This window comes from Pipistrellus kuhlii, unplaced genomic scaffold, assembly GCF_014108245.1.
Source record: "Pipistrellus kuhlii isolate mPipKuh1 unplaced genomic scaffold, mPipKuh1.p scaffold_m20_p_3, whole genome shotgun sequence".
In the NCBI taxonomy this organism is placed as follows: Eukaryota; Metazoa; Chordata; class Mammalia; order Chiroptera; family Vespertilionidae; genus Pipistrellus; species Pipistrellus kuhlii.
Window position 1 is genome coordinate 3,656,362 of NW_023425529.1, and position 25,039 is coordinate 3,681,400.

The 25,039-nt window shown below is 52.2% G+C and overlaps 1 protein-coding gene across 1 annotated transcript in view; it reads left to right on the forward strand.

Moving 5' to 3' along the window:
• Positions 1–25,039, forward strand: part of MYH9 (myosin heavy chain 9) — a 90,516-nt gene that overhangs the window by 32,159 nt on the left and 33,318 nt on the right. Inside the window, 7 exon segments of the mRNA XM_036458800.2 lie at positions 650–1,001; positions 5,156–5,312; positions 18,796–18,823; positions 19,515–19,608; positions 23,446–23,538; positions 24,002–24,065; positions 24,871–24,969. Of these exon segments, the coding sequence (XP_036314693.1) occupies positions 669–1,001; positions 5,156–5,312; positions 18,796–18,823; positions 19,515–19,608; positions 23,446–23,538; positions 24,002–24,065; positions 24,871–24,969 (868 nt within the window). The 5' untranslated portion in view covers positions 650–668.

Sequence of the window (25,039 nt, forward strand, 5' to 3'; positions counted from 1 at the left end):
TATTTATTTTTTAAAAAATAAATCTTTATTGTTCAGATTATTACAGGTGTTTCTCTTTATTCCCCCACATAGCTCCCTGACTTCTTTTCTTCTCGCCTTATTTCTTTGGGCTTTATCATCAAGATGGAATTAAAATGTATTGGCAACATATTGGTGTTTTCTTTTCTTTTGGTTGACTCTGAAATAAGAAAACGTTTTTAAAACTGGAAACTTCCACCATGTGTAATTGTAGCCAATTGCCCATTTTTTTGGCTAGTGAGGAACCTGTTTTTGTTGGAAGTTCTCCTAAATTGTGTGGTCATTTCCCTGCCTTTGTAGGCATGGCAGAGTGACCGTAACTGCATCTGTCTTTGAGACTCTTAGTGCTCATCATGTGGCATAATAGTTGTTTATAGATTAGTTGCTTGTGTTATCAATCCTAGAATATACCTTACTATTAATTTCTGACAGCAACCTGATATTATCTTGTTTTCTCAGCAATATACATCTTTCCTCCAAAAGCAGAAGCAAGGAAATTGTGCAGCCTGGTTATATAGAGTCTTACTGCACTATAATGCTCTCTAGCTTGCAAAGATAAAAGGTGCATGTTAGCGATTCTTGTGTGGCTAATGTAGTTATAGCTAACGTTTGTCCTTTTATTCTCCCTTAGGTCCTGGCTGTAAGTCACCATGGCGCAGCAAGCTGCTGATAAGTATCTCTATGTGGATAAAAACTTCATCAATAACCCCTTGGCCCAGGCTGACTGGGCCGCCAAGAAGCTAGTATGGGTGCCTTCTGAGAAGAATGGCTTTGAGCCCGCCAGCCTCAAGGAAGAAGTGGGCGATGAGGCCATTGTGGAGCTGGTGGAGAATGGGAAGAAGGTGAAAGTGAACAAGGATGACATCCAGAAGATGAACCCGCCCAAGTTCTCCAAGGTGGAGGACATGGCGGAGCTCACGTGCCTCAATGAAGCCTCCGTGCTGCACAACCTCAAGGAGCGTTACTACTCAGGGCTCATCTATGTAAGTGGGCCCGGCTCGTGGGGGTGGAGGTGGGGCTCTGGGTGTGTTCCCTGCCTCAGATTCTCTGGGAGAGAAGGGGGCTTGAAGGAAGGCTGGGGTGACTTCCATATCTGAGCATCCTAATGGAATGTTCTCATGGCATGACTTTTATCTCTTCTCTACATAGCCAAAACCACAACAGGAAGCCTGGTGTAGGTCTGTGGAGGGAGCATGTGACATGTGTGAGGCGGGCTCACGCACTGGCCTTGGTGGAGATGGGAAGGGCCGGTGTGATCAGTTCCTTCTCAAGGAGGGAAATGTGTGCTCTGGTTTCCCACTTGTTCCTCCTGCACCACCTGGTCCCCTCCTGTCTCCCCCCTCACACCCGTCAGTGTGGCTTGCTTCCCTAAGGAGTGTGCTTTGAGCAGGAGGCAGGCTACCAAGAGGCAGGCTTGGATTCCTAGTTTAACCAACTCTTTAGGCTGGTCCCATGCCAGGCCTACAGTGCAGAGAACAGCATGTCCAAAGGCCCACTGCATGCAGAAAACAGGGCGGTCTCTTCTCTTTCCTCCAGCCAGCAGGGTTACATTTGCAGAATGGCAGCTCATCACCCCTGTAGAAAATGTCAAGAGATGAGCATTTACTCATTCCCTTGGTAACACGCTCCAAGCCCGTATGGCCCTAGGGTCACAAAGAGCTTTCTCAGATCCATCCCAATTTTTTCTGTTCAGTTTAGAGATATTTCCTTCTGTTTTTGTCTCCAGTAGGGAAGAAATATCTGGTTCTTATTATTCCTAAAATAGCTCTTTATTTAATTATGCTCTTGTATTCACCTTGGCCTTCTTGGTCTTGGAGCTGAACAAAACAGTTCTCAACATTTTTTTGAACTGGAGGAAGAAAACATTTTGATCATTACAAGCTTCTCATTTTATAGTTGGGAAAACTCATTCTCAGCCTGAGGGGTTTGCCCATGATCATGTGCATCATAAAGGAGACCCTGGGCTCACCATGTTACAGGGAGGGTGAGAGACTCCACAGAGCCAGCCATTTTCTTTTCTGTACAATTTCACGGTGACTTCAACGCCCGTCTCCCCAGGGCACCACCCTTGCCCCACACGACTGGTACTGCTGAGTGCCCTGCAGTGTGCACGGGCCGTTTTGGATTGCCCAGAAGTCCTGACTTGGGCTAGACCGTGTGCCAGGAGCTGGTCTGTGGTCATGAGGTCCTCATTCCTGTGTTGATGACCACCCTGTGGGGATGAGCTTGATTAGTCAAGGACCTGTCAGTGAGGAGACACACAGAACTGCCTACCTAGAAAAGTCCTGAATAGGCCAACTTAGCCCATCCTTCTTATGTGACAGGTGTGAAGAGGTAAGGCCCAGAAAGGGCAAGGAGCTAGCTCAGAGTCACACAGCGGGGCATTGGCAGGGCTGAGACTGGAACTTCGGTTTCCTGACTCTCTACCCAGTTATTTCTCTGTTTCTCGGTGAGAATATTGTCTGGACCAAATTGAAAAGCCCATGCCCCTAGGGATGTTAACTGCTGAAATTCAGAATTAGTGGCCCAAAAAAGTGAAGGGACTTTTAGGAAGCATCACCTTAAAGTCTCCCTCTGCTCGGTCTTTTACTGGTGTCATGTTCATCTTGTTCAAATGGGGTATTCGTTGTTAAAGTGCAGTCAGTGCTAGTTGCTTCATCTTTCCTCTGAAGTGTGGGTTTGCTCAGTAGGCGGGCAGGGTGGGTAGGACCTGAGCTTTTTTCTCTAGAACTCTCTGGCTGGAGGCACAAATTCTCATTTTTGTTCCTTTGCTGTCACCTCCGGGTGTAGTTCCTCTTGCCTCAGACCAGCCTCTTCCTCCTAAGTGTTGTCACTAGAAAGGAAGTTGATTGTCGCTGCAGTTGCCCCAGTGAAGACCCCGGCAGGTGCAGACTGTGGCGAGATCAAAGCCACTTGATGGGGCTGCCTGGGGAGGGGTGGCCACCCCCATCCCCCCGTTCACAGGCCACCTCTCTGCACACGACATTCCGAATTGCGACACCGGGAGCCTTTGTGCGGCATGTTTGCCTGGCCTTGTGGGCGGTGTGGCTAATTCTGCACCACAGCTGCTCTGTCTATTTCTCCGGGGGGTGAGGCTCTGGGATAGGGGGCGGTCAGGCACAAAGAGCCTCTGTGACCCATAAATGGAGCAGCTTCCTGGCGTGGCCCGTGTGGGGGCAAAGCCACTTGCTCAGTGTCTGCGCCTCTACGAGCATCCAGGGAGAGTGGCTTGCAGCCGAGCCTCCTTCCTCCCACCTGAGCTGCTGTGCTCGCTCCCCAGGGCTCAGTGTGATCAAGTCCACTGATTTCGTGGGATTAGCCCAGAGAACTTGGAGACCCCGTAGAACTCTCCACAGGACCATCTGCCCACCCAGCTGTCAGAAAGACTTGTCCTAGTAACCCCTAGCCCTGCTGCTGTCACCATCAGCTGTTCCCAAACATCTGGCTCCGTGGCATGCCCTAACGGGTGGCCATGTGTCCTTCACTTCCATCGGGCTGGAGTTCCTAGAGTGTGGGTTTTCTCAAACCCCAGGGACAAAGCTCAATTGTTTCTGAGCTCCTGAGATGACCTTGCTGCTAGCTTTCTGGCCTCTATCTCATCCCCACCCATTAGACACAGGGAGGGAAAGTAGGAGTCCCGGCTGCACTTCTGTCTTCCCATAATACCCAACCCTCCGGTTGCCAGCACCACATTCAGGCCTCTCTGCTTCAGAGCTATCTTGGTCCCTAGTGGCGAGAGTAGTTGGAGAGAAAACAAATGACCGATTATCCCAGGGAAAAAGGAAATTGAGGGCTCTGTGTGCCCTCCAGACAGAAGAGGCAGGCAGACCCACTTGTTCATGTCCCAACTCAGCTGCTCTTCTGCTTGCAGAACAGTGCATGGTTAGTGGGTCCCGCTAGAGTTCTGCTTTCAATCTAACTTCTGCTTGGAGCATCCAATGCTGTAGCCTTTTGCCAGCGCTGGGTAGAGCCTCTGTCCTCACGCTGGTTCCTGGGTGGACCCTGTCTGTGGCTTCAACCACAAGATCCAGCTTCAGTTTTGGTGGGTCGAGAGGGTAGGGGTGCAAAGGGCTGAGTTGACCCATAGTGCAATCCTCAGATGTTGGCTGCTGTTGGACCAAGGAGCAAAACTGGACAGTGAAAGTGGAGGCCGCTTGTAATGAGAACAACATAAAGATGTGAGGAGCTCAGAAAACTAGCTTCTGTGACCAAGGAGGTCCCTACTGGAGGGTGTGAGACTGGGTCTGCCCCCAGCTCTCTCATGAACTGCCTAGGGCTGCAAGTGTGTTTGAGTCATGGTATCTAGGCCTTACTTCACCCGCTTGCCTTCTTCCATCCCCATTTTACAGATTGAGACAGGGAGGGAGAGAGAAGTTAAAAAACTTGCCCTTGTTGGAACTTGAACTCAGAACACATGACTCTAGGGTCTAATTTTAACCTGGTCAAGTCAGATTTAGAGCACTGAGTGTATTTGTAGGTGCCTCACATTAAGGCTATTGACTAATTGGATTCCCCTTATCAGAAGATGAGGGTCTTTGAGAAGGCGACATGAAAGTGATCTAGGTTTTTGAGAGATTTTCATGCGAATGTCTCCAGAAGGTTCCAGAGAGGGCAGTATCTCTGTGATCTACTTGCCCACAAAAGATCTAGTTGGTTGAGGGACATAGTGAGTTCTTCCCAGTGCTAGGGAAGTTTAGGCTTAACCATCTCTGAGAGGCCTGCAGGGCAGAATCATTTGTGTTTCTATACACTTTGCTTGCTACAGCTGAATCCTTTTCTCTTTGTGCATCTCACAATGACAAACACGTCTCTTTTTGTCCTCAGAACTGAGTTTTGTAGCTGGGTTTCTGCTCTCTGAGAAACATGTCACAGCTCTTTTCTGATGCACTCACTCATTGATGTGCAAAGCCTGCAGCAGTCATGCCACTGAGGGAGGACCCTCACCGAAAGAGCAGAGATGGTGCTGGTGTGCCCACATGTGCAGCACTCTGCTGAGCCCAGAGAGCAAGGGGCCCAGGAGTGCTGTCACTTGGACCACCACGGTGGCCTCGGAAGCAGCAGATCTTTGCCACAAAGTTTGCGCACCACTGCACAGGAGACTTCCTAATCCATTCCTATTTGCTGCTCTTCTCTTCAGACCTATTCAGGCCTGTTCTGTGTGGTCATCAATCCTTATAAGAACCTGCCCATCTACTCTGAAGAGATTGTGGATATGTATAAAGGCAAGAAGAGGCACGAGATGCCCCCTCACATCTACGCCATCACGGACTCCGCCTACAGGAGTATGATGCAAGGTGAGTGCCGTGGCCTACCCCGTGGCTGTCTTCCCCTGCAGCCTTGTTACACTCTGCAGGTGCTCACTCACTAGTGATGGTGATCGAGTGGTGGTGATGGGGCAGTGTGTTGTGGAAGTCTGTAGGCCATTGTGTGAGAGCCAAGACCAGTGGCTATCAAAGGACATGTCTATATGTTGATAGAAAGTCCTAGAAGCTTTTCCTGCTTTCTCATTCTTGTCAAAAGCTCCTACATCAGTCCTCTCACTTCTGGACCCCTTCTTCTACCAGTTACTGCCTTTCCTCCTTGTTTCTCGCCTCTTTTTCATTTCCTCACAGTGTGGACACATGCTTCAGTTTTCCCCATTAAAAACAAAAATCAAAAACAGACAAAAGGCTCTTCTGAATTCCAAATCCTATTCTAGCTTTTTTCTACTCTTTCTGTCCCATCACAGCAGAGTTGTTTTTATTTCCCCCCAATTCTCACCTGATGTGTGTGTGTGTGTACACACACATTTAAAGAGAGAGGAGGAAAGGAGAGGAGGGAAAGAGAGAAACATCCATGTGAGAGTGGAACATCAATTGGCTGCCTCCTATACACCCCCCATCAGGGAATGAACTCATAACCTGTGTATGTGTCCTGACCGGGAATCAAACCCTCAACCTTTTGGTGTATGGGACGATGCTCGAACCAACTGAGCCATTTGGCCAGGTCCACAGCAGAGTTATTTAGAGGAAGTATCTATGATGTCTGGCCCCACCACTTCTCAAGGCTGTCCCACAAAGGTCACCCTCACTTCTGTGTTGGGAAATCCACTGTACTCATGAGTTCTTATTTTACTTACCCTCTCCCCAGCATTGGACAATCTTGACCACTCCCTTTCGAAAGCCTTCCTTCCTGTGACCCTCTCTCTGGTTCCCCTTATCTCTGCCCTCCCCAAATGTGTGGTTCTTTCCTGTGACTCCCTCTTCCCCACACGCTGATGCTCCTCAAGGTCTTGTCAGCTCACTCCCTCCACGTATTCCTCTGGATGATGGTTGCATTCACTCAAGTAGATTCTCCATCACTTTCTGGCTGAGGATGATCCTATCATCTGATCCCCATGTGCTCCCAGCTGCCATTTCTCCATTCAGCCATTCATCAAAGCCTGAAGCCTGACTCACCTTACCCTCTCTTCTTTCTTTCTCACCTCTTTTCCAAGTCATTCGCACTTTCTGTAGATTTTATCTCTTGTCATGTTTCCACCTCCTATCCACATGGTTCTGGCCTTAGTTCAGACCCCCACAATTTTTTGTCTGCATGATTTCAATGGTTTCTTAACCTTCACTCTTTTTTTTTTTTTTTTTTTTTAATATATTTTATTGATTTTTGTACAGAGTGGAAGGGAGAGAGATAGAGCGTTCGAAACATCAATGAGAGTCATCGATCAGCTGCCTCTTGCACACCCCCTACTGGGGATATGCCCACAACCAAGGTACATGCCCTTGACTGGAATCGAACCCGGGGCCCTTCAGTCCCCAAGCCGACGCTCTATCCATTGAGCCAAACCGGTCCCGGCTTAACCTTCACTCTTAATAGAGCCCTGTTTCTTGGGTTTCTACCAGAGGGCCATCTTTCTAAAATACAAATCTGATCATATCTCAACTGGAAATCTTGAAAAATCTTGAAAAGACACCTCATTGCCCCCAGGACTGTACTTAAACCCTCTAGCAGCACACAGTGCCCTCTGTGATTGGCCTCCTGCCCACCTCGCCAGCTTCCCAGCTACCTGGAACTCCTTTTTCAAGCCGCCTTACCCGCTCCCTGTGCCCGCAATGCCTGGCAAGTCCCTGCTCTTTTGTTAAAGACACGACTGAAGCATTGCTGCCCTTCAGGGAGGCTATCTGGGCTGGACTCGCATAAGAGCCCTGATCCTACTCTATTTGAATTACATGTTTACATATTTGTTTTTCTCTCCTAGACATGGGCAGGACTCACCTTGCCTTTTGATTCTCAGAGCTTAGCCAGGCACCTGGCATACGGTGCATTTATTGTAATTTGGAGTCAAGCCCAACTTTCAGGCAGGCTGTAGTCTCATATCTTATATATATATTTCTCTCTTTCATGTCCTATTACATGTGCATCCTTTGTTCCTTTAAACTTTGTAATTAATCTAGGCAGTGACAGTGGTGAATTTTGTTATATCCACAACTTTGTCCCTGGTTTAGTGGTTTAAGATGGCAGCATGTGGGTCTGTCCGTACTATACCATAGTGCTGTGGGGGTGTTTCCTTGCCAGGCTTTATAAATTATGGGTGATGAACAAGTTTGGCCTAGCCTTTGGCTTACGTTCACATCTATCAAAATTCTTCAAGGAAGCCAGCCCTTCAGCTTTAAGGTAATATGTCTGTTTCAAAGAGCTAACTACAGCAGTCTGGTGGAAGAAAAGTCTGTGAGATTCCTGAAGAGCTGAGTCCTGTCTCAGGAGGTTATGAGTCAGTTTTCTCCTGGCTCTTTTAATTGGCCAAGTGTAAGAATTGCATCCTGGAGTCTTTTGAGCTCTGTGCTACCGAATCAGGAGCGCTCCCACACCTGGATGCTGGACTTGAACCATGTCCAGCGAGTGGGGATTTCTTCCTTCTTAGACCGGCTGTTAAGACAAGAATAATGTAACGATGCAGAGCATGGCACCAGGCGTTGGCATTCTTACAACTGGACTTCCTGACAACCTCTGGAATTGCTTCCCAAAGAGATTCATTCATGGTTTCTTTGTTCAACAGCAAAAAATGGAGGGGCACAAGTCAGCTCTACAAGTTGGAGATAATTCTAAAAAATAAAGAGACTATGCAGGGGGCTGGAGGCTTCCTTTGTGCCGACCAGGAAGTCTTGACCATAATGGAAATGGCTTTCATAGGAACCGAGGAACTGCCCCAAATTATGAGGGCCAATGCGTGCGTGGTTTCATCTTGTGGAGACCCGGGTTGGGAAATTTATTTGTGGGCACAGGGAACTGAGGCCCCGGCCTTCTTTTTAATCGTGTGTGCAGGTGCTGGGTCCACATGCTGTCTAACCCTCAATCTGAGAGGTTTTCACTACCTTCAGGTAAATCTTGGACTTGCGGTAGTTCTTAAGCTCCCACGTTGACCGACTGAGGACATTTCCAAGTTCCTCTTGTTGTTCACAGTTGACCTGCAAACATATTAGCAATAGGTCTCTTGTTCTTGGGGCGAGGAGGAAGTTAACTAACAGCAGTTGCCCCTGTTATGACAAGATGGTTCAGTAGTAAAGAAACTTCCTGAGGATAGCCGTGGGTTCTCACCCTAGGTCGGGTGTCAGTCAGCAGGGAGCGGCGGGGTCAGCGGGCTGTTAGAATGAGCACCGCTCTTTTGGAGAGCACGTCTTAGCACAGGCCACGCCCCTGGCTTTGGGGGAGGACAGGTTTGTTCTCTGCCACTCACATCTTAAAAGGCACAGCTAGACAGTTCCTTCTCTGCTTTTTCTTTACACAAGAACTGGAAAAAGATTTCCCCTCTGCTGGTTGTGGCTTATGACATACTAGCATTTATTCTGGCAAATAGGGTAGTTGGTGGCTTTGTCTGGAGACTTTTATGAGATTAGCTGTTTGACCCTTCCAAGGGACCTCCCTGCGTCTTTCATCTCTTACATTCTCTGGTTTGCCTTTAGGCCTTGATTTGTGCTTGTTGTCCTGGAGTTAGTATTAATATATCACTCCCTTTCACTCTCAGAAACATGTCAGTTTAGATCATAAATTATATGGCTTCTCTGCCTGAGTCAGGATTTCTCAAATTTGGCATACTTGTCATTTGGGATCAGATAATTCTCTCTTCTTTCTCTCTCTCTCCCTCTCTCTCTCTCTCTCTCTCTCTCTCTCTCTCTTTTTTTTTTTTTTTTGGGGGGGGGGGGGGGGTGTACTTGTCCTGTACATTGTAGGCTGTTTAGCACCATCTTGGCCTCTTCCCACTATATGCCAGTACCACACTCCCTCTCCATTTGTGACACCAAAAATGTCCCCAGATGTTGCTACCAAATATTCTTGGGGGGCAAAATCGCCCCCCCCTGGAGAACCATTGGACTAATAAGCTTTGCGGATTGGTTTTACTCGAGTGTCAACCCCTATCAATGGGTAGTGGTTTGCCTGGCCCTCTGTTGGCAAGGAGCTAAGATTCAATGCCAAGGAATGCTGGGATAGATGAGTGCTATCTGCCGTGGGCACGGAATGGGGCATGGCAGCATATGGTGTCCTGCATTAGGCCATGCAGATAAGAGATAGAAAGTACTAGATTCTAGTAACTAGAATATCAAGAGGTTTAGTACCTTATCCTGGCCCTGGAGGCCCTGGCAGTCTAAGTGGAGAGACAAGCTGTGTTGGGACACAGAGATATGTGGCTGTAGCTGTACAACAGGACAAGTTGCTACCTACACCTGGTGCCAACACAACTGCAGCAGGTGTCTTGAGAGCTCAGAGGAACGTGTGGGCGCTGAGGCCTGGGGTGGCCGGAAAGGCACCGCGGTGGTCGGATCCTGTGGGCAGGCTGGCAGGTGTGTCGGAATGGTTCTGGTGCAGCCCAGACGTGCCCGGCACAGTTTTGTTTGTTCTTTTAATCCTCAGCCTTGGGCTTAATTAAAGTTGTGGTAACATAGTTGGTTCATTTGTTGTTGTGGCCGTGGATAGGTCTTCCTGTCTTGGCGATTGAACTGATCCTTAGGATTCTGTAAAGTGCGAGCTGTCTGAGCCCGTGAGGGGAAGGCGGGTGAGAGGGCATACACTCTGTGTGGCTGCCCCTGCTGGGCAGACATCAGCCCTAGGGGCAGGTACCAGGGGCTGCCAGGGAATGGACAGAAGCAGAAGTGGTCTCCAAAGGTGTGGCTGGGCTGGGAACTGGTGCTGCTGGCTTTCTTTGGGGCCAGACCTTGGGGTCTCCCTCTGAGGATGAGTCTATGTTCTCACAGAACATGCTAGTTAAAGAATTGGACTGGAGCCCAGTTGTCTCCCCATTAAGAGCGGGGTAAAACACCCTCTTCTGTGCTAATTAGCTAGAAAGCTAGAAAGCCAGAAAGCCGCTCACCTCCAGTGGCTTTTTGGTATTTTAATGAGCTCCCAGCATTTCTGGGGGAGTGGCAGCAGGGATTGCTTCCATTCCTGAGCTGAACGAATCCAAATCTGAGAGCTAGTCCTTTAACCCTTTGCTCTGCTTCTCAGCGGAAGCTGCAGCAGAAGTGGTTGGTCACCCCGCAGTTGCTCAAAGTGCCCCCGTGAGTGTCCACATGCCTCTCAGTGGTTGCCTAACATTTCTGGGTAAACAATGAAGGTAGAATTTTAGCGCTGACTTTACTTCTGAATACGACCCTTCTAATTCCCAGGAAAAGGGGCAGGCCCAGAGATGTTAGCTGACTTGTTCAAAGGCCCAAAGGCTGCCAGCTCCAGAACCTAGGGTCTCCTGACTCCATCTTGTGCCCACCCCTCAGGGACGCTGCTGCCCCTCGTTTCTCTGGCTGGTTTTTGGCAGAGTTCTCGCTGGCCCGCTGGTTTGGAGGAGGAGCGCCCTCCTGCCCCGCTCTCCGCATTCCTTTGCCCTGGTGGAGGTGCTCCTGGAGGAGCTGTCTGCTTTCCAGGTCTCTGAGGAGAGGCTGGGGAATGCTTCGAAGGCACAGGAAAGCATGACTTTGAACAGAGTCACCAGGCCAGTCGGCTGCAGAAGCCGCAGAGGTGATGACTCCACTTAAGCAGGAATGTGCCAGCCAGGTGGCTCGGCCTGCCAGCCAGTGGCACACAGAGGCCCACTGTCTGCAGGGAGGTCTGAGCCACATGTGCAGCAGTGGTTCACCCCGAGGGTGTGTACTGTGCCTGCACATGGTTCCCTGTGTTAACAGAGCACCTACTGTGTGCTAGTCGTGGCCCTGCCTGAAGGAGACCAAGGCCCAGTCCAGAGAGGCAGGTGAATGAACTACAGGAGGAGAGTGAGAGTCTAGCACACAGGGGGCGCCCCGCTGAGCCTTGAGGGTGCTGGGGTAGCAAGGGGCTTTGACAATGACATAACCTTCTGTGGTAGGTACCAGAAGGGATCTGCTGGGCCTAGGGTTAGGGAGCAACTTGCCTGTGAACAGGAAGTACGGTGTGGAGAAGAGAGTGTGGGGTTGGGCTGGATTTGGGTCACTTCTCGATTGTGTCACTTACTCTGACTGGGCCTTGCTTTCTCATCTTCCTCTTCGGTTAATAAAATGGCACAGTTATTGCAAGAATGAAGGAAGGCTTCTGGCCTGCAGTAAGTGCCCCTAAGAAGATAGCAAGAGGAGTCTGACAATGCAGTTTCTGCACGGAACTGTCCCTGCCTGCAAGTCATGTGACCCTTCAGTCCATGCTCTTCTGCTTAATGAAGGTGATAGCCAGATGCTTCCTCCAGGCGGTGGCTTACTCTCCTCAGAGTTCAGGCTCTGCGTACCAGCACGCACAGGAAGTGGCTTGTCAAAGCTGCCTTCCCTGCAGTCAACGCATACCACCACTTGTCTGATCTACTCCTCGGACCCAGAGCTGGCCTTTGTGTTGCTCTGGTCTCCGTGGGGCTTCAGGAGAGCATAGTGGGGCTTCAGGAGAGCGTAGTGGGGCTTTTGGAGAATGCCCCATATGCTCTAGGCCAGTTCTCCAGCACCAGGGAAGCGAGGTGCTGTGGGGACCCAGAGGTCTGACACGCAGCGCTGGGCCCTGGCTCACCCATCTAGCCCGGATTAGGAGGCACTTTTAGGGCCGACCCTGGCAGACTGCTTGTCATGCCCCCAGAAGGAAAGCCCAGCCCCTGGAATGAGGCTGCTTAATTAGAATGTGGTCATGCCTGCCAGTCTCGTTTCTATAAAATCTTCTTTCTGGAAGAGGGATCTGTGGTTAATGGATCCTTTTCAGGCCTTCAGTGTTGGGTTTGTCTTTTGTTTTGTTTTTAATCCAACCCAGCAGGTCCATTGTGCTTTGCTCTGGACGACTGAAGTGGGAGAGAAGAGAGGGCCCTCTTGGAGCCTGAAACTTTGGGGGTGGTTGAAAACTTGGCCTAATGCTTTTGTTACTGCCCCCCCCAAACAAACAACAAAAACTCACCTGCGGAGTCTCTCATGGCTGAGCCCCTTCAGGCTCTCAGCCTCCTGGACGCTGCATGGCGAATGCTACGCACCAGCCCGTTTTTCCTGTTCTCTCAATCGCTGGCTCCTAGGCTGCCGTAGGGCCACGTTGCACAACGTCAGGGCTGAAAGTGATGCGTTTGGAGAGAAGGGCTGCTTTCCTCTCCCTGCCTGATTTCTGGAATCAAGTGATCAGCTGAGAAAAAGAACTCCCTAACATTACAGGGAGAAAAGAGCTGAACGTTGCAGGGATAAGAGTAAGGACTCTAGAAGTGGCTTCTGTAAAGTTCCTCTAGTCTTGACCACGGTCTTGGCCCAGTGTCCACCTTTATCAGACACTCTGGGGACCCGAGGTGTTCTTTGGCAAACAAACAGGATTGATCGGGACTCAGGATGCCATTCCAGCTGGGCTTTGTGACTCTCGATGGAGATAATGTTTCTCCAGCACGAACGTTTCTCCACAAGAACAATGGGGCAGAGGTCTAAGCTGAAGGCCAAGATAGAAAGCCATGCTCTGGGAGCAAATTCTGGCCTTTCATTTCACTTGATTGCCCCTTCTCCAGGGCAACCAGGGCCCCCGATTTCTTCAGGAAGCATCTTCATGTGCCCTTATTGTTCATCTCCTAGTGTTCAAGTTCCTGGTATTCTCCAGCAAGTTTGACACAACTCATCAACTGGGTGTTTCGAAAAAGCCCATTGTTCTCTTCCCAGGGCTGTTTATGCTCCGATGTTGAGCCAAGTCTGTCCTGAGCTTTGCCTGGCAGTGTTTGTAAGTTCCCTGTTCGTGGCCTTTTGTGCTTCTCTCCTCTCCTCTGTCTCCCCCACTTCGAGCCGAGCCCTCTGCAGGCCTGTGGTCGGTGGCTTAGTCCTCTCTGCGCAGGACTCAGCCAGGGTTCCTGCCTGTGTGTGTGTGTGTGTGTGTGTGTGTGTGTGTGTCCCGCAGGGCAGTGTTGTTCAAGAGCAGCGCAGAACTCCCTTTTGCTGTGGGCCATCAGCACTCACATGTGGCTTTTGTGTTTTTTTATAAATGTATTTTTATTGATTTTTTTACAGAGAGGAAGAGAGAGGGATAGAGAGTTAGAAACATCGATGAGAGAGAGACATCGACCAACTGCCTCTTGCACACCCCCTACTGGGGATGTGCCTGCAACCAAGGTACATGCCCTTGACTGGAATCGAACCTGGGACCTTTTAGTCCGCAGACCTGGGGCTCTATCCACCGAGCCAAACCGGTTTTGGCCACCTATGGCTTTTGAATTTCCCTCCTCTTTGACAAACCAATCGCCTGCCTCAGTAGTAACCCATAGAACATTCTCGCTCCTGGCCCCGCCCATGGGAAAGGCTGGATAAACAACCAGCAGTGGTTTCTGGCAGGTTTGCCTGTGTACTGGCAGCTCACCTGTGTGAGCTGCTGGTTGCCTTTTGGCTGAGAGGAGGCTTGCTTGCGGCCTTGCTCGCCCCAGGACATAGTGAAAGCTAAGAGCCGTCTCTTGGGCTGCTTTCTAATTATCAAGGGTGCGTGGTGGGGAGGGTTGCCTGTTCTCTGCCTCCTGTATCTGGGGACTAGGGCCTCCTCAGCAGGGTTCACACCACAGCCTGGAGGAGCGTGTAGGCAGAGGCACTGGATCAAGTTCACCTGGCTTCCTGCTTAGGTTGCTGCTGACCGAGCATCTGTCTGGTCATGGCCTACCTTTGTGCCTTGGAGAGAACATAACCAACCGGTGACCATGTTGTGTACGGCAGCTGCCTTCTCGCTGGCTGACTGCGAGGCAGGCGGGCTGCCAGAGGCTCCATGACACAGGCCTCCGGGGCCAGCATCCACTGTAGCCTCGGCTAATGTGCATTATTTTACACCTGCTTTTTCTCACCTCTCTGCTTCCCAAGTGCTTGTAAGCCAAGCTCATGAATTAGGGCTGGTTTTGGAGACAGTAGCAGACAGCTTGCAAGGCCCCATGTGACACTTGGTGAGTGGGCAGCAGGGAGGCAGGGCTGCCGGCGGCGCAGGGCGGGCCCGTAGGAGCGCTCTGGGGAAGCACGGCATCAGAGGCTTGGGTTCTTGGCCCAGCCTGCGTGACTTTGATCAAGTCATTGGGTTTCTCGGGACTCAGTGTCCTGACCTCTAGATGCAGAAGGTGGAGCCAGATGCCCTCTAGGCCTTTCCCAGCCCCTAGGTTCTGAGCTCAGGTCTCTTCATGCTTTACCTGCAATTTGGCCCGTTAAGACCCTGATGGGTTCAGGAGAGGCTGTTTGAGGAAGGGACTCTGGAGTCCAGGACTTTGCCCAGGACAGCCTGATGCTTCCTGTGACTTGGAGTAGGGGTTCCCCCAGTGAGTGAGCCAGGGGTCTGCTCTCAGTCTTCGTGAAAGACAGACCCCCTGGTGGTGGAAAGTTTCAGGTCCGCTTGTCATGAGTCATCCCATCAGTCTCACCCCAGGCAGCACATCACGCAACTCGAAACTGCCCTTTGTGCCATTTTTTCTTGTTCTCAAGAAACCTGGTTGACTTGAAGATGGGTCTTGGGGGCAGGGTGCTCTTCCCCGTGTAAGCCTAAGAGAGCAGCTCTGGCTGAACCTCAGGAGGCATTATCTTTGTGAGCCTCCAGTGAGTCAGCTCCGGCCCGGTTGGTGAACCAGGCCCATTCTCTTCCTCCTGTACTTCCTGTCGGGGCTGATGTCACCGCTGTGTGAGCCCCATGGCCTTTTATGGACAAGAATCGCAGCTCCTCTCACAGAGGAAGTGAGCGATAAGGCCCCTAGCCTAAGTCTGGTCCTGGGGTGAAACACCTGCGGTCACCCCTCCCCACCTCCTACGCTGCCTGGAACATATGTCCATTGGAGATGTGCTTCAGCTCCAGAAGGCCTTGGGGCACTGGGCTTTAAAATAAAATCAGGACAGGGAATGGCCTCATCACGAATGTGTAACTTAAAACCTTTCTTGCCCCAAGGACAGTGCCCCGTGGGCCTGGGCAGTGGAGGGCTCGGCTGCTTTGGACAGTTTCTGAGCACTGTGCTGTGCTGCCCCAGGGGCCAGGCATCATGAGGGGGAATGCAGAGTGAGGGTTGGAACCAGGGCCCTGGAGGGCATGGCCAGTGGCTTTCTCCTTCATGTCAGAGACACCAGGACCAGGGGTTGTCAAAGTGTGCTCCAAGGAACCCTGTTTCCACTTTACAGGCAGCTCTGGGTTTTATCCCCCATTCTTCATGTTGGGAATTCGGGAAGATTTTATCTGAGGAGAAAGGCTGCTGTTTCTTTTAAAAGCATGGAAAACCACTACCGAGTCATAGTCCTGTCCCTATCCCAACCCCCACTTATCGCAGGGGCGGCCAGGCTCTGAAGTCAGGTGGAGGGCCTTATCCCGGCAGGGAGCCTGTTTCCCAGGACAAGGTTATCTTTGGCGGGGGGGTGTGTGTGTGTGTGCTCTCTGGGGGGTACATTCCCCTGGTCTGGGCCACAGGGTTCCTGTCTGTCTGTCTGTCTCCTCTGGTGTGGAGGAAGGAAGGGCGTTTTCAAATTAGCCGTTAGTCCATATGGGCCCAAATAAAGACTTGAGCCAAAACAACTGAGTGGGCTGGACTCTCGGGTATCCCCATCCCATGAGATGATCTCGTGTGGGAAGCAAGGGATAGAGTGAGTATTAAGGAGGGTCCTCCCTGGAATGCACCAGGGGTCTGGCAGAGTAAACTGAGTCAGGTGGAGAGCCGACTGGCTGCTGAGAATTCTAACCATTGCACAGCCCAGAAGAGGAGGCTTACAGCAGGGACATTGCTGCCTCATCTACCTCCCAGGGTTATTGCAAGGCCATGCGATAGCGAAGCCAAAACTGCTGTAAGATTTGGAAAGACCTTTCCGGATATAAGGGCCAGGGTGTCAGTCACTGAAGGCAGGTGGACTTGGGGACCAGAGTTGAGGAGATAAAGTAGGTCTCACATCAGTTTTCCTCTGAACAAGCATTTGCCCAAATGCGTGTCCTGGCAAGGCGAATTGAGGCTTCTTTAAAGTGAAAAGTGAAAGTTTTGGAGTCTTCCCTTCTAGGCTGTGTTGGCAGTGCTAGCGTGGCTTCAGGAATTGGAGGTGAAAGGTCAGGGGAGAGGAAGAGCTGCGGTGGGGACGTGCATGCGTGGTCTGGAATTGGAATGTGTGCAGGAATCTGCGTGCATGTGGCCCTGTGTGTGCGTGAATCTCTTACACATGTACTTGTGTGCACACGTGTCCACATGCAGCTTGTCCATGTCCCTGTGTGTGCATGCGCACCTATGTGTCTGTACCCACATGTGGGCGGGTGGGGGGGCTGCTCTGCTTCCTGTTGTTCAGCATCTGACTCCTCACACAATTAGAGGAATTCCAGCCATCCCAGGGACCTGGCCTAGGCAGTTCTGGGAAAACGGTTCCTTCTGGGAGGGATGGGAATGCTTCCTTTTATGGTAGTGTCGGCCGCTGCTTGTCTCAGGCCGCTGCTTGTCTCACGACTTGCCGGCACGTGCAGGTATGGTCTTGCCCGCCTGTGAGCAGTGACTAAACATGCCTGCCGCTGGGCTGGCCCAGGGAGATGCGGTGGGGGACCTGGGGCCCCAGATCACAACCGTGTTTGTCCTAGATTCTTCTCGGTCGCTACTCTGTGCTTAGGGGGCAGGAGATGGAAACTGTGTGTCTCCCCCAGCCTTTAGCCCCCAGCCTCCTTCCCTCTGCCTTTCCGCCTGTCTTACGGAGACTGCCTCAGCCCTGGCCGCAGGCTTGAAGGATTCTGTTTTGTGAGAAAGTTGAGACGGAGGCAGCAAGGTTGCCCCTGTGGGTCCTGCTCTGAGCATTCCACAGTGGAGAGCAGGATGGGTGGTGGGGGGTTGTGTGAAGATAAAAGGCTGAGTTCTCTCCGTACCCCATCCCTGTTATTTCTTGATGGGGATCGGGGAGGCTGGACAGGAGCTGGGTGGGCAGCTGCTGTTTGTGTCAGGTTTGAGGTTTAGTTTTCCTCCTTTCTGTCCCGACTCCCTCTTTCCTCCAGAGTGACCCGCAGGCCAGAGAAGCGATGGTGGTAAGAGTCCAGGCCTGTGTGCTGTTAGATCAGGCATGCTGGAGGCTCACTTGCCAACGAGCAGACCTAGCTGTGTGTCTGCAAATCCGTCTCCTAAGGCTATGCACACAGGGAGCTATGAGTCACCTTCCCTAGGCCGCCTTGCAGGGCTATGGCTGGCCAAGTGGGGGCCAGTGAGTGTCCTTCCGGATGGCCATCAGTTTCTATGCAGCATCTGTGCTAACAGCTATAAGTGCTAACAGCTATAAGTGCTCCGTGGTCCTGACAGTGCACCCCCATCCCCTCAGGTGGCTTCCGGATGGGGAAGTAAACAGGCAGCAGCCCCTTGTGGAGTACCTTCTATTTACAGGGCACCATGCGGGTTATTTCTATACTTAAAACTAATTCTCCCAGGGGAGTTGGGAGCATATGGACTTTATGGACAAGGAAACTGAGACTGGAGAATACAATACCTCTCCACAGCTTAGATATTAGTAAGTAGCCTGGTCCTGGATTCAGGCAGACTTGATTTCAAGCAGGCTGAGGTCTTACATGGGGTGGGATGAAAAGAGGAAAAGTGAGTTTGTATTTTCAGCCATCGCTTAAAACTGCACACCCGGCACTCACACAGGTCAGGTCGAAGATCTTAAAGCATTGCTGTCAAACTTAGCTTCAAAGTGGGGGTGTTACTGTTCCCCCTGCGCCCGAGGGGAGCATCGTGTGGCTTATATCCTTACTCACTGAGCGGGTCTCAGAGCTGGGAGCAGTCGCAGGAAGTTCCTGACAGCCAGGCCTCGAGACCCACTTGTTACAAATCTGCTGACATCATTGAGCATCTTCCATGTGTCAGACACCACACTGGTGCTTTCGTGCATGTTATTTGCATGTGCACCGTTGTCCCCATCCCAGGAGGAGGCTGGGGCTCCGAGAGGCTCTGCATGTGATCAGGGCGGCATCTGGCCCCAGGGCTGTCCCACTGCAAACCAGCCTTACCTACCACACCCCTTGCCCAGCCTCCGAACCAGTGCTCCTCACTCAGATGGGGACAATATTGAAAACGCCTGCCACAGCCTGAACCCCCAGTTATAAACACACCTGGGCGCTCAGAGAAGGAGGCTCCCGGGAGCTTTTCATAGATGGACTTTCTCCGAAGTGAGAGAGACAGGCTATTTCTGGTCTCATGGGGGCAGGGAGGGCAGTGAGCGTGGGCAGTCGGAGCTCCTGGAGGATGAGTGGCTGCCACGTAGGGATGTCCCTCCCCTCAGTGAGGCATAGGGTCAGCACCTATCAGCCATGGAGGGGCCCCTGCAGAGGCAGCTTTCGAGGCTGCCTGTCCTGGGAATGGGCAGCTCAGGGGAGCCAGAAGTTAACCCGATGTCTTCTTTGTTTCAGACCGAGAGGACCAGTCCATTTTGTGCACGTAAGTGTTCCTGCCGGGGTGGCGGGGCCATGTGTCACCAGACCTGCTCTTACCCTTGAGACTCCGACCAAAACCTAGGCTGATGGGTAATCTATTCCCAGCTCAAGCCCTGCCTCTCCCCCAGGGGACGGGCTGCTCAGTGTTCCCACAGCACGGATGAGCTTTATTTCATGGGCAAAGATCTAGCCGGGCTGCCTTCCTCAGAGGACCTGGCGAGCAGGCTGGCAACCGTTGGCCCCTCTGGCACGCATTCCTCCTGGCTCTGAGCACTGGTTTTCTTTACCTGGTTGAAGTGGACACTGGGTGTCTCGCCCTCATCCTTTGCACTTGACAAGGAGATGAATAAACCCCACTGCGGCGGGAGTTAGTGGTACAGAACATTCCTTCAAGTGCAGTTTCGGAGGAACATGTATGAGTGCCTTTGACCCCTGAGTCAACAGCTGCCTCAGACCGATTCCGAAGACATTTGGATGCAAAGGCTGCCAAGTGACCAGGGCAGGCAGTGGGCCATGGGAAATGGCCTGCGCGAGGATCCCAGAACCAGCATTATTTTGCCTGTCCCCTCATCTGCCGCTAGGTGTTAGGTCCGCACTGGCACCCAACAGAATGGTAGGCAGTAGAGCATGCAGAGGGGAAGGGATAGACTTCAAGGATTTGCCGCCTCTTCTCACTCCCTTGGCTCTCTTGGCAGGGGTGAGTCTGGAGCTGGCAAGACGGAGAACACCAAGAAAGTCATTCAGTATCTGGCTCACGTGGCCTCCTCGCATAAGAGCAAGAAGGACCAGGTGAGTGGGCCTTCCTCCCCAGGAGGAAGATCATTCAATGCTTCATGGCTCGGTTTAGATGAGAGCGTTGGGGAAGGAAGCAGAGGCTGCACCTGCTTCATCGACGCTGTAGGAGGCTGTCTTGGGAGTGGGTCCATTGGTAGCCAGCCTACTTCTTCCTTGGCCTCCCAACTTTCTGAGTTGCTATGGAAACTGGACCTCCTCCCCCTGGGGGTTTGGCAGCTAATTGCTGTGTGGCCTTCACCTCTGAGGTTGGAAGAGAGATTCTGAAATTTGGTTCTCAAGCTGATGGAGACTTGCAGGATGGAGGGCAGGCCTGCATTTGACTCCCTGCTGCTTTCCCTGCTGTTGAAATGCCTCTGGGTGGACAGCCCCCAGCGAAGAGAGAAGGGGCAATCAGAAAGCCTTCTCACCTCCCTTTTTCCCCCCTCTCCCTCTTGGTGGATTATGATCGAACTCAGCAGTGTCCTCGATAGGTGAGCTGCACGTTTACTGCACGTTCTGCACCAGGAATGCGTGTTCTCATCATCGTGTGCCCTTGAATCATGTATTTTTCCTAAGCAGCTTTTCACTCCACACATTGTCACTCTCTTTGGCTAGAATGATTCTCAGAGGCTCGGCTCACTGACTGTCTGGGGAGGGGGGGCTGGGTGTGACACACAGTGACCTCCTGTGCACTCTGAAATGACAGCTCTGCCAGATGGTTATGGGCCTCATCATCTATTTCAATAGCTGCTCCAGTCCTGACCTGAACTTCCCACGTGCCTGGTAGCGTAAAGCCCGTGCAGAACCCTGATCGAGGCACAGTGGGGCGGGAATCTGTGGTCCAGGAGCCCCACACGCTCAGTCCAGACTAGATGCAGATGGTGGCTCCTTCACCTGCCGCCTCTGTGTGGCAGAAGCAGTGCCTCGAAGGCCCAGCTTGGACTTGCCCAGAGCTGGGGGATCGGTCTCAGCATGCCTGTGTGGTGCTCTCTCTCTTCCTCACAAGCACAACTCTTCCCTGTCAAATCTGAGTGTCCGTGGTGTCCCCTCAGGCTGCGGGGGTACTGCGCCGTCTGGGTGGCTCCCCCTTACAGGGGTGCTGTGTGCAGCGCATATAAGTAAGTAGGGGTGTGTGTCCCTTTGCATGCAGACCTGGGTGTGTCCTGCGTAATGTCCTAATGAGTACAGTTTTCTGGAATGGACCCAAAAGTAACTTTTCATGTGCCAAACTTCTCAAGACATTCTGGATCTTTTTTCCATGGGGCATCAGGAGTTATATTTAGAAACCAATAAAGTTTCTTTTGCTCCCTCTCTCCACCCCCCATTTTCCATTCTTTATAGGAGGCCTATTTTTAAAACGGGGCTGCGAGGTTAGGAGTTCTCTAGCTGTGGTTTTCCATCTCTGAATTTGCTGTAAAATCCATTTCCCAACTATGCATTGAATGCCTAGTATGCGCCTGGCTCTGTAGAGGGTGACCTTGGAGTCCCTGGTAGCGAGCGGGAATGTAGACCCCTCTGCATGACTTCCGGGACTCCAGCTGCGGAGGGGAAGGCAGCCCCCAGCACCGAGGTAACGTGGCCTGTGGAGGAGGGTGTGATAAGTGGAGGCAGACTTGTCCCATCCTCTTCCCCAGGCTTCGGTGTGTAATGGGCACGTGTTCCTGACTCCACGTCCAACCGCAGTGATTGAATAGGATGCCTCTGGTTTCTGATTGCTGCTCAGGTCCTGGGTTGTAAAGGCCGTTGACCAGTTGAGTTGATTTCCTTGCCTGAAGCTGTGCGGCGATTTTCCACAGCTGGGCCCCGAGACACTCTTGAACTTGGTTTACCACTCGAGGCCTGCCGTGGCATGCTCTGGCTGAGCTCTCTCCCCCTTGCAGTGAGGGACTCAGTTGCTCATCCCAAGACCACCCACCGGGACGTCCCAGGCCTCATCTTGCTGTGGGAAGGCTGGGCTTTGGCCGGGCGCAGGCTGGCAAGATAGAGCTTGAGAAAAAGACGTCCAAGGTGGACTTCCATAGTCTGACCTTTGCCCACCTACTCCCCCCGTCCCCCGTATTTTAGAACCCCACCCAGTGAAGCCTTTCAGAAGCCAGATGGGTAATTCCAAACTATGAGCACACACTGCCTCCAGTACCTCCTAACTTCATTTCTCACAAATTTCATTGAAAAAAATGTCTCCTCTGTGCTCAGTTAGGTATCAAGAGAAAACCCCCCCTAGGTTAGTCATCCCACTGTCAGCAGAGACCTGGCCTCTGAATCCCTAATGCTTGCTCCTGAGTTTGGTCTGGCTGTCCTATGTTCCGTGGCAATAGCCTCCGGGCCCGAGACAGAGGCTTCGGTTTACCTCCAAGCTGAGGCAGAGCAGACTCCTGTCGGGGCCCTGCTCCCATCTGTCTGCGGGAAAAGGGAGTGGCTCGGCCAGCCTGGCCGCCTGGCCGCCTGGCCTGTGTTTTGAGAGGAGTGCTTTAGTGGGTGGGGGAGCACTCATCCAGTCCCTGCCCGTGGGCTGCCTTGCTGACTTTCCAGGCCTTCCCAAGGCTGCACTCCAGTGTGCTGTGACCATTGGCACCAGGCACACATGGACAGCCTGCTCTGAGTGGTTGACCCCTGCCCTTTGACCTGGCTGCCCTGGCCCTCCTTCACTTAGCTGTATGGTGTGAGGATAGAAGACTCCCTCAGGCCTGGGCCCCTTCCAGTCTCTGGAGGGCTTCCTGCGTCCTCAGCGCTCCGTCTGCGGCAGGTGTTCCTGGAACGCCGGTTCATGACTCTCCGGGGAGCTGCTGCTCCTACCAGTCTTCCTTCTCATCGCTCACCGGCAGCCTTTATTCCCGTAAATCCCTGGCTGGGCTCCAGCCTTGCTAGTAAATCCAGAACCCCGCCTGGCCCCTACATGATCTTCTTTCCCCCTGGAGGGTACCCAGGCACTAAGGTGAACGAGATGCGTACTTTCCTCAGCCAGTGTCAGCTATTATCTGGTCTGCTGGGAGCACAGTGGCTGCTTCCACAGTTGATCTGACCTGACAAGTAGAGCCCTGAAGGGCGGAAGAATGGCAGTGACTGACGGCTGTTGGTGGTAGACTCAAGCCCCAATATCTGCTTTGCTAGTTGATAGCTGCATAGCCTCAGCCAGATCATTCTTCTTCCCTCAACCTCAGTTTTCTCTTCTGTAAAACGGGGCTACTCTGTTTTGCCCCATTGTATCATGGGAACCCAGGGACAAGAAGGCATAAGGGCACTTTTTGTCAACCACAAAGCATCATGTGACCACAAGTAGAGTTCATTGGTGTTAATAAACAGTTCAGAACCCTTGTCAATTCCATGTTCAGACACCCACCTGATGTGCTAGGAGCAGGTTTGGGGGTGGTAGGGCAGGGACCAGCAAGGAAATTCAGTGTGTATTAAGGCATGGATGAGATGAATTGTGTCTGGCCTATGAAATAGGAAATGTGTGGCCTGATGGGTGAGGATTGAGGTAAGTAGGGCAGAGGGAAGCCAGGGTATCTGGGATGGAGATTGTCCAGAGAAGGAAGGGTGCCTGTCTCTCTTTTTGGGTCATGTGCTGCCCTCTCACGCATCCTCCGGGGTTGATCTGGGTCCCTGTACCAGGTTCCTGGAGCTGGGGGAACTGCCGCTTCCCCTTTCTAGGCCATCTGATCGGTCAGTCCAGGGAACTAAGTTCAAACCAGTCAAGGCATCTGGCGTTCAGGTGGGAAGATTGCTCTTGAGTGACATGGAGACCAGGCCGAGGCTGGCATGGAGGGCCACCAGCACCCCCCTTCCAAGCTGCAGACATGGCTCTGCCCCGTCCCCTCTGCCTGGGCTTCACCGCACCTCTGGGTCCTTCTCTAGGGTGAGCTGGAGCGGCAGCTGCTGCAGGCCAACCCCATCCTGGAGGCCTTCGGGAACGCCAAGACCGTGAAGAACGACAACTCCTCGCGATTTGTGAGTGGCGGCCAGCTGTGCCCAGGCTCGGGCGGGGGGTGCTACACAGAGTTTGGCACATGTCACCTCCCAACTGGGTGCCCTCGCTTAGGAGTGAGGAAGATTCCGGCTTGGTGCTCGCTGGGCAGCTGCGTGGAGCAGGCCAGGCCTACTCCAGTCGGTGTGCACCTCCATACACAGCTTCTTCAGCCTGGGGAGTGGGGAGTCACTGCTGGCCCCTGATTGTCCCACCATAGTCAGTTAGAGCCTGGGCCAAACCAGGCAGTGGGGAACACTTTACCTGCGCGGAGGAACTGGCACCCCTGAACCGCATCCTGGTTCCATGCTTGAAGCAGGGGGCACGGAGTCCTGAGCGCCCATGTGGGGTGCGGTGCTGGCCCTGGCTGCCAGGCACGCTGGATTCCTCCCTCCAGGCTCTCCATCGGAGGATGGGGCCTCTGACCTCTTCATTGTCTTTCCTTAGGGCAAATTCATCCGCATCAACTTTGATGTCAATGGCTACATCGTGGGAGCCAATATCGAGACTTGTATCCTTATGGTTACTGTAATAAGAGTGCTGGGCTAGCGGGGAGGGAAGTGACCATGATGGAGAGGAAGCTGCTTCCCGGGTCTGTTAGGACACCTCCTCCGTGGCATCAGGAAGAGAACCAGGAGCGGCTCATTGAAAGCCCAACTCCAAGCCGGGTTTTTCTTCATGGGAGGATGCAGTTCAGCTTTGCCTGGGATGGGCCTATCCAAGATCATCCAGTGTGGTGCCGGGGCAGGAGTTGGTGTGAAGGCTGATTTATTTCTCCCTACACCAGCATGACAGCCTCCTCTGGGGGAGCCTTCTGTCTCCACAGGCTTGTGAGAAGGGGGCTCTTGAAACAGATAAGCTTCCTGAGTGTGAGCGCCCCTCTTTAGATAAGCTACACCCCTTGAAGGGCAGAGCCAAGAGAATTTGCATTTTATTTATTTATTTATTTATTTATTTATTTATTTAAATATATATATATATATAAAATTGATTTTAGAGAGGAAGGGAAAGGGAGAGAGAAACATCAGTGATGAGAGAAAATCATTGATCGGCTGCTTCTTGCACGCCCCCTACTGGGGATCGAGCCTGCAACCCAGGCATGTGCCCTTGGCCGGAATTGAACCTGGGACCTTTCAGTCTGCAGGCTAATGCTCTATCCGCTGAGCCACGCCAGCGAGGGCGAGAGTTTGCATTATATTTGACTACTTTGTGCCGTTCTTTGTCCCCGGTGAAGTGCACTGGCTTTTGGTGGGAATAGAAGGAAGTGGAGGGGCCGCCTTCCTTCCAGCTTGCACAACTCCTCAATGCTTGCAAAGATCTCTTGGAGAAATCTCGTGCCATCCGCCAGGCCAAGGATGAGCGGACCTTCCACATCTTCTACTATCTCCTGTCCGGGGCCGGAGAGCACCTGAAGAGTGAGTCACGGCCTCTGCCGAAATGGGGGCCGCCGGACACTGGGGCGCCTGCGCGTCGGGGCAGCACTCA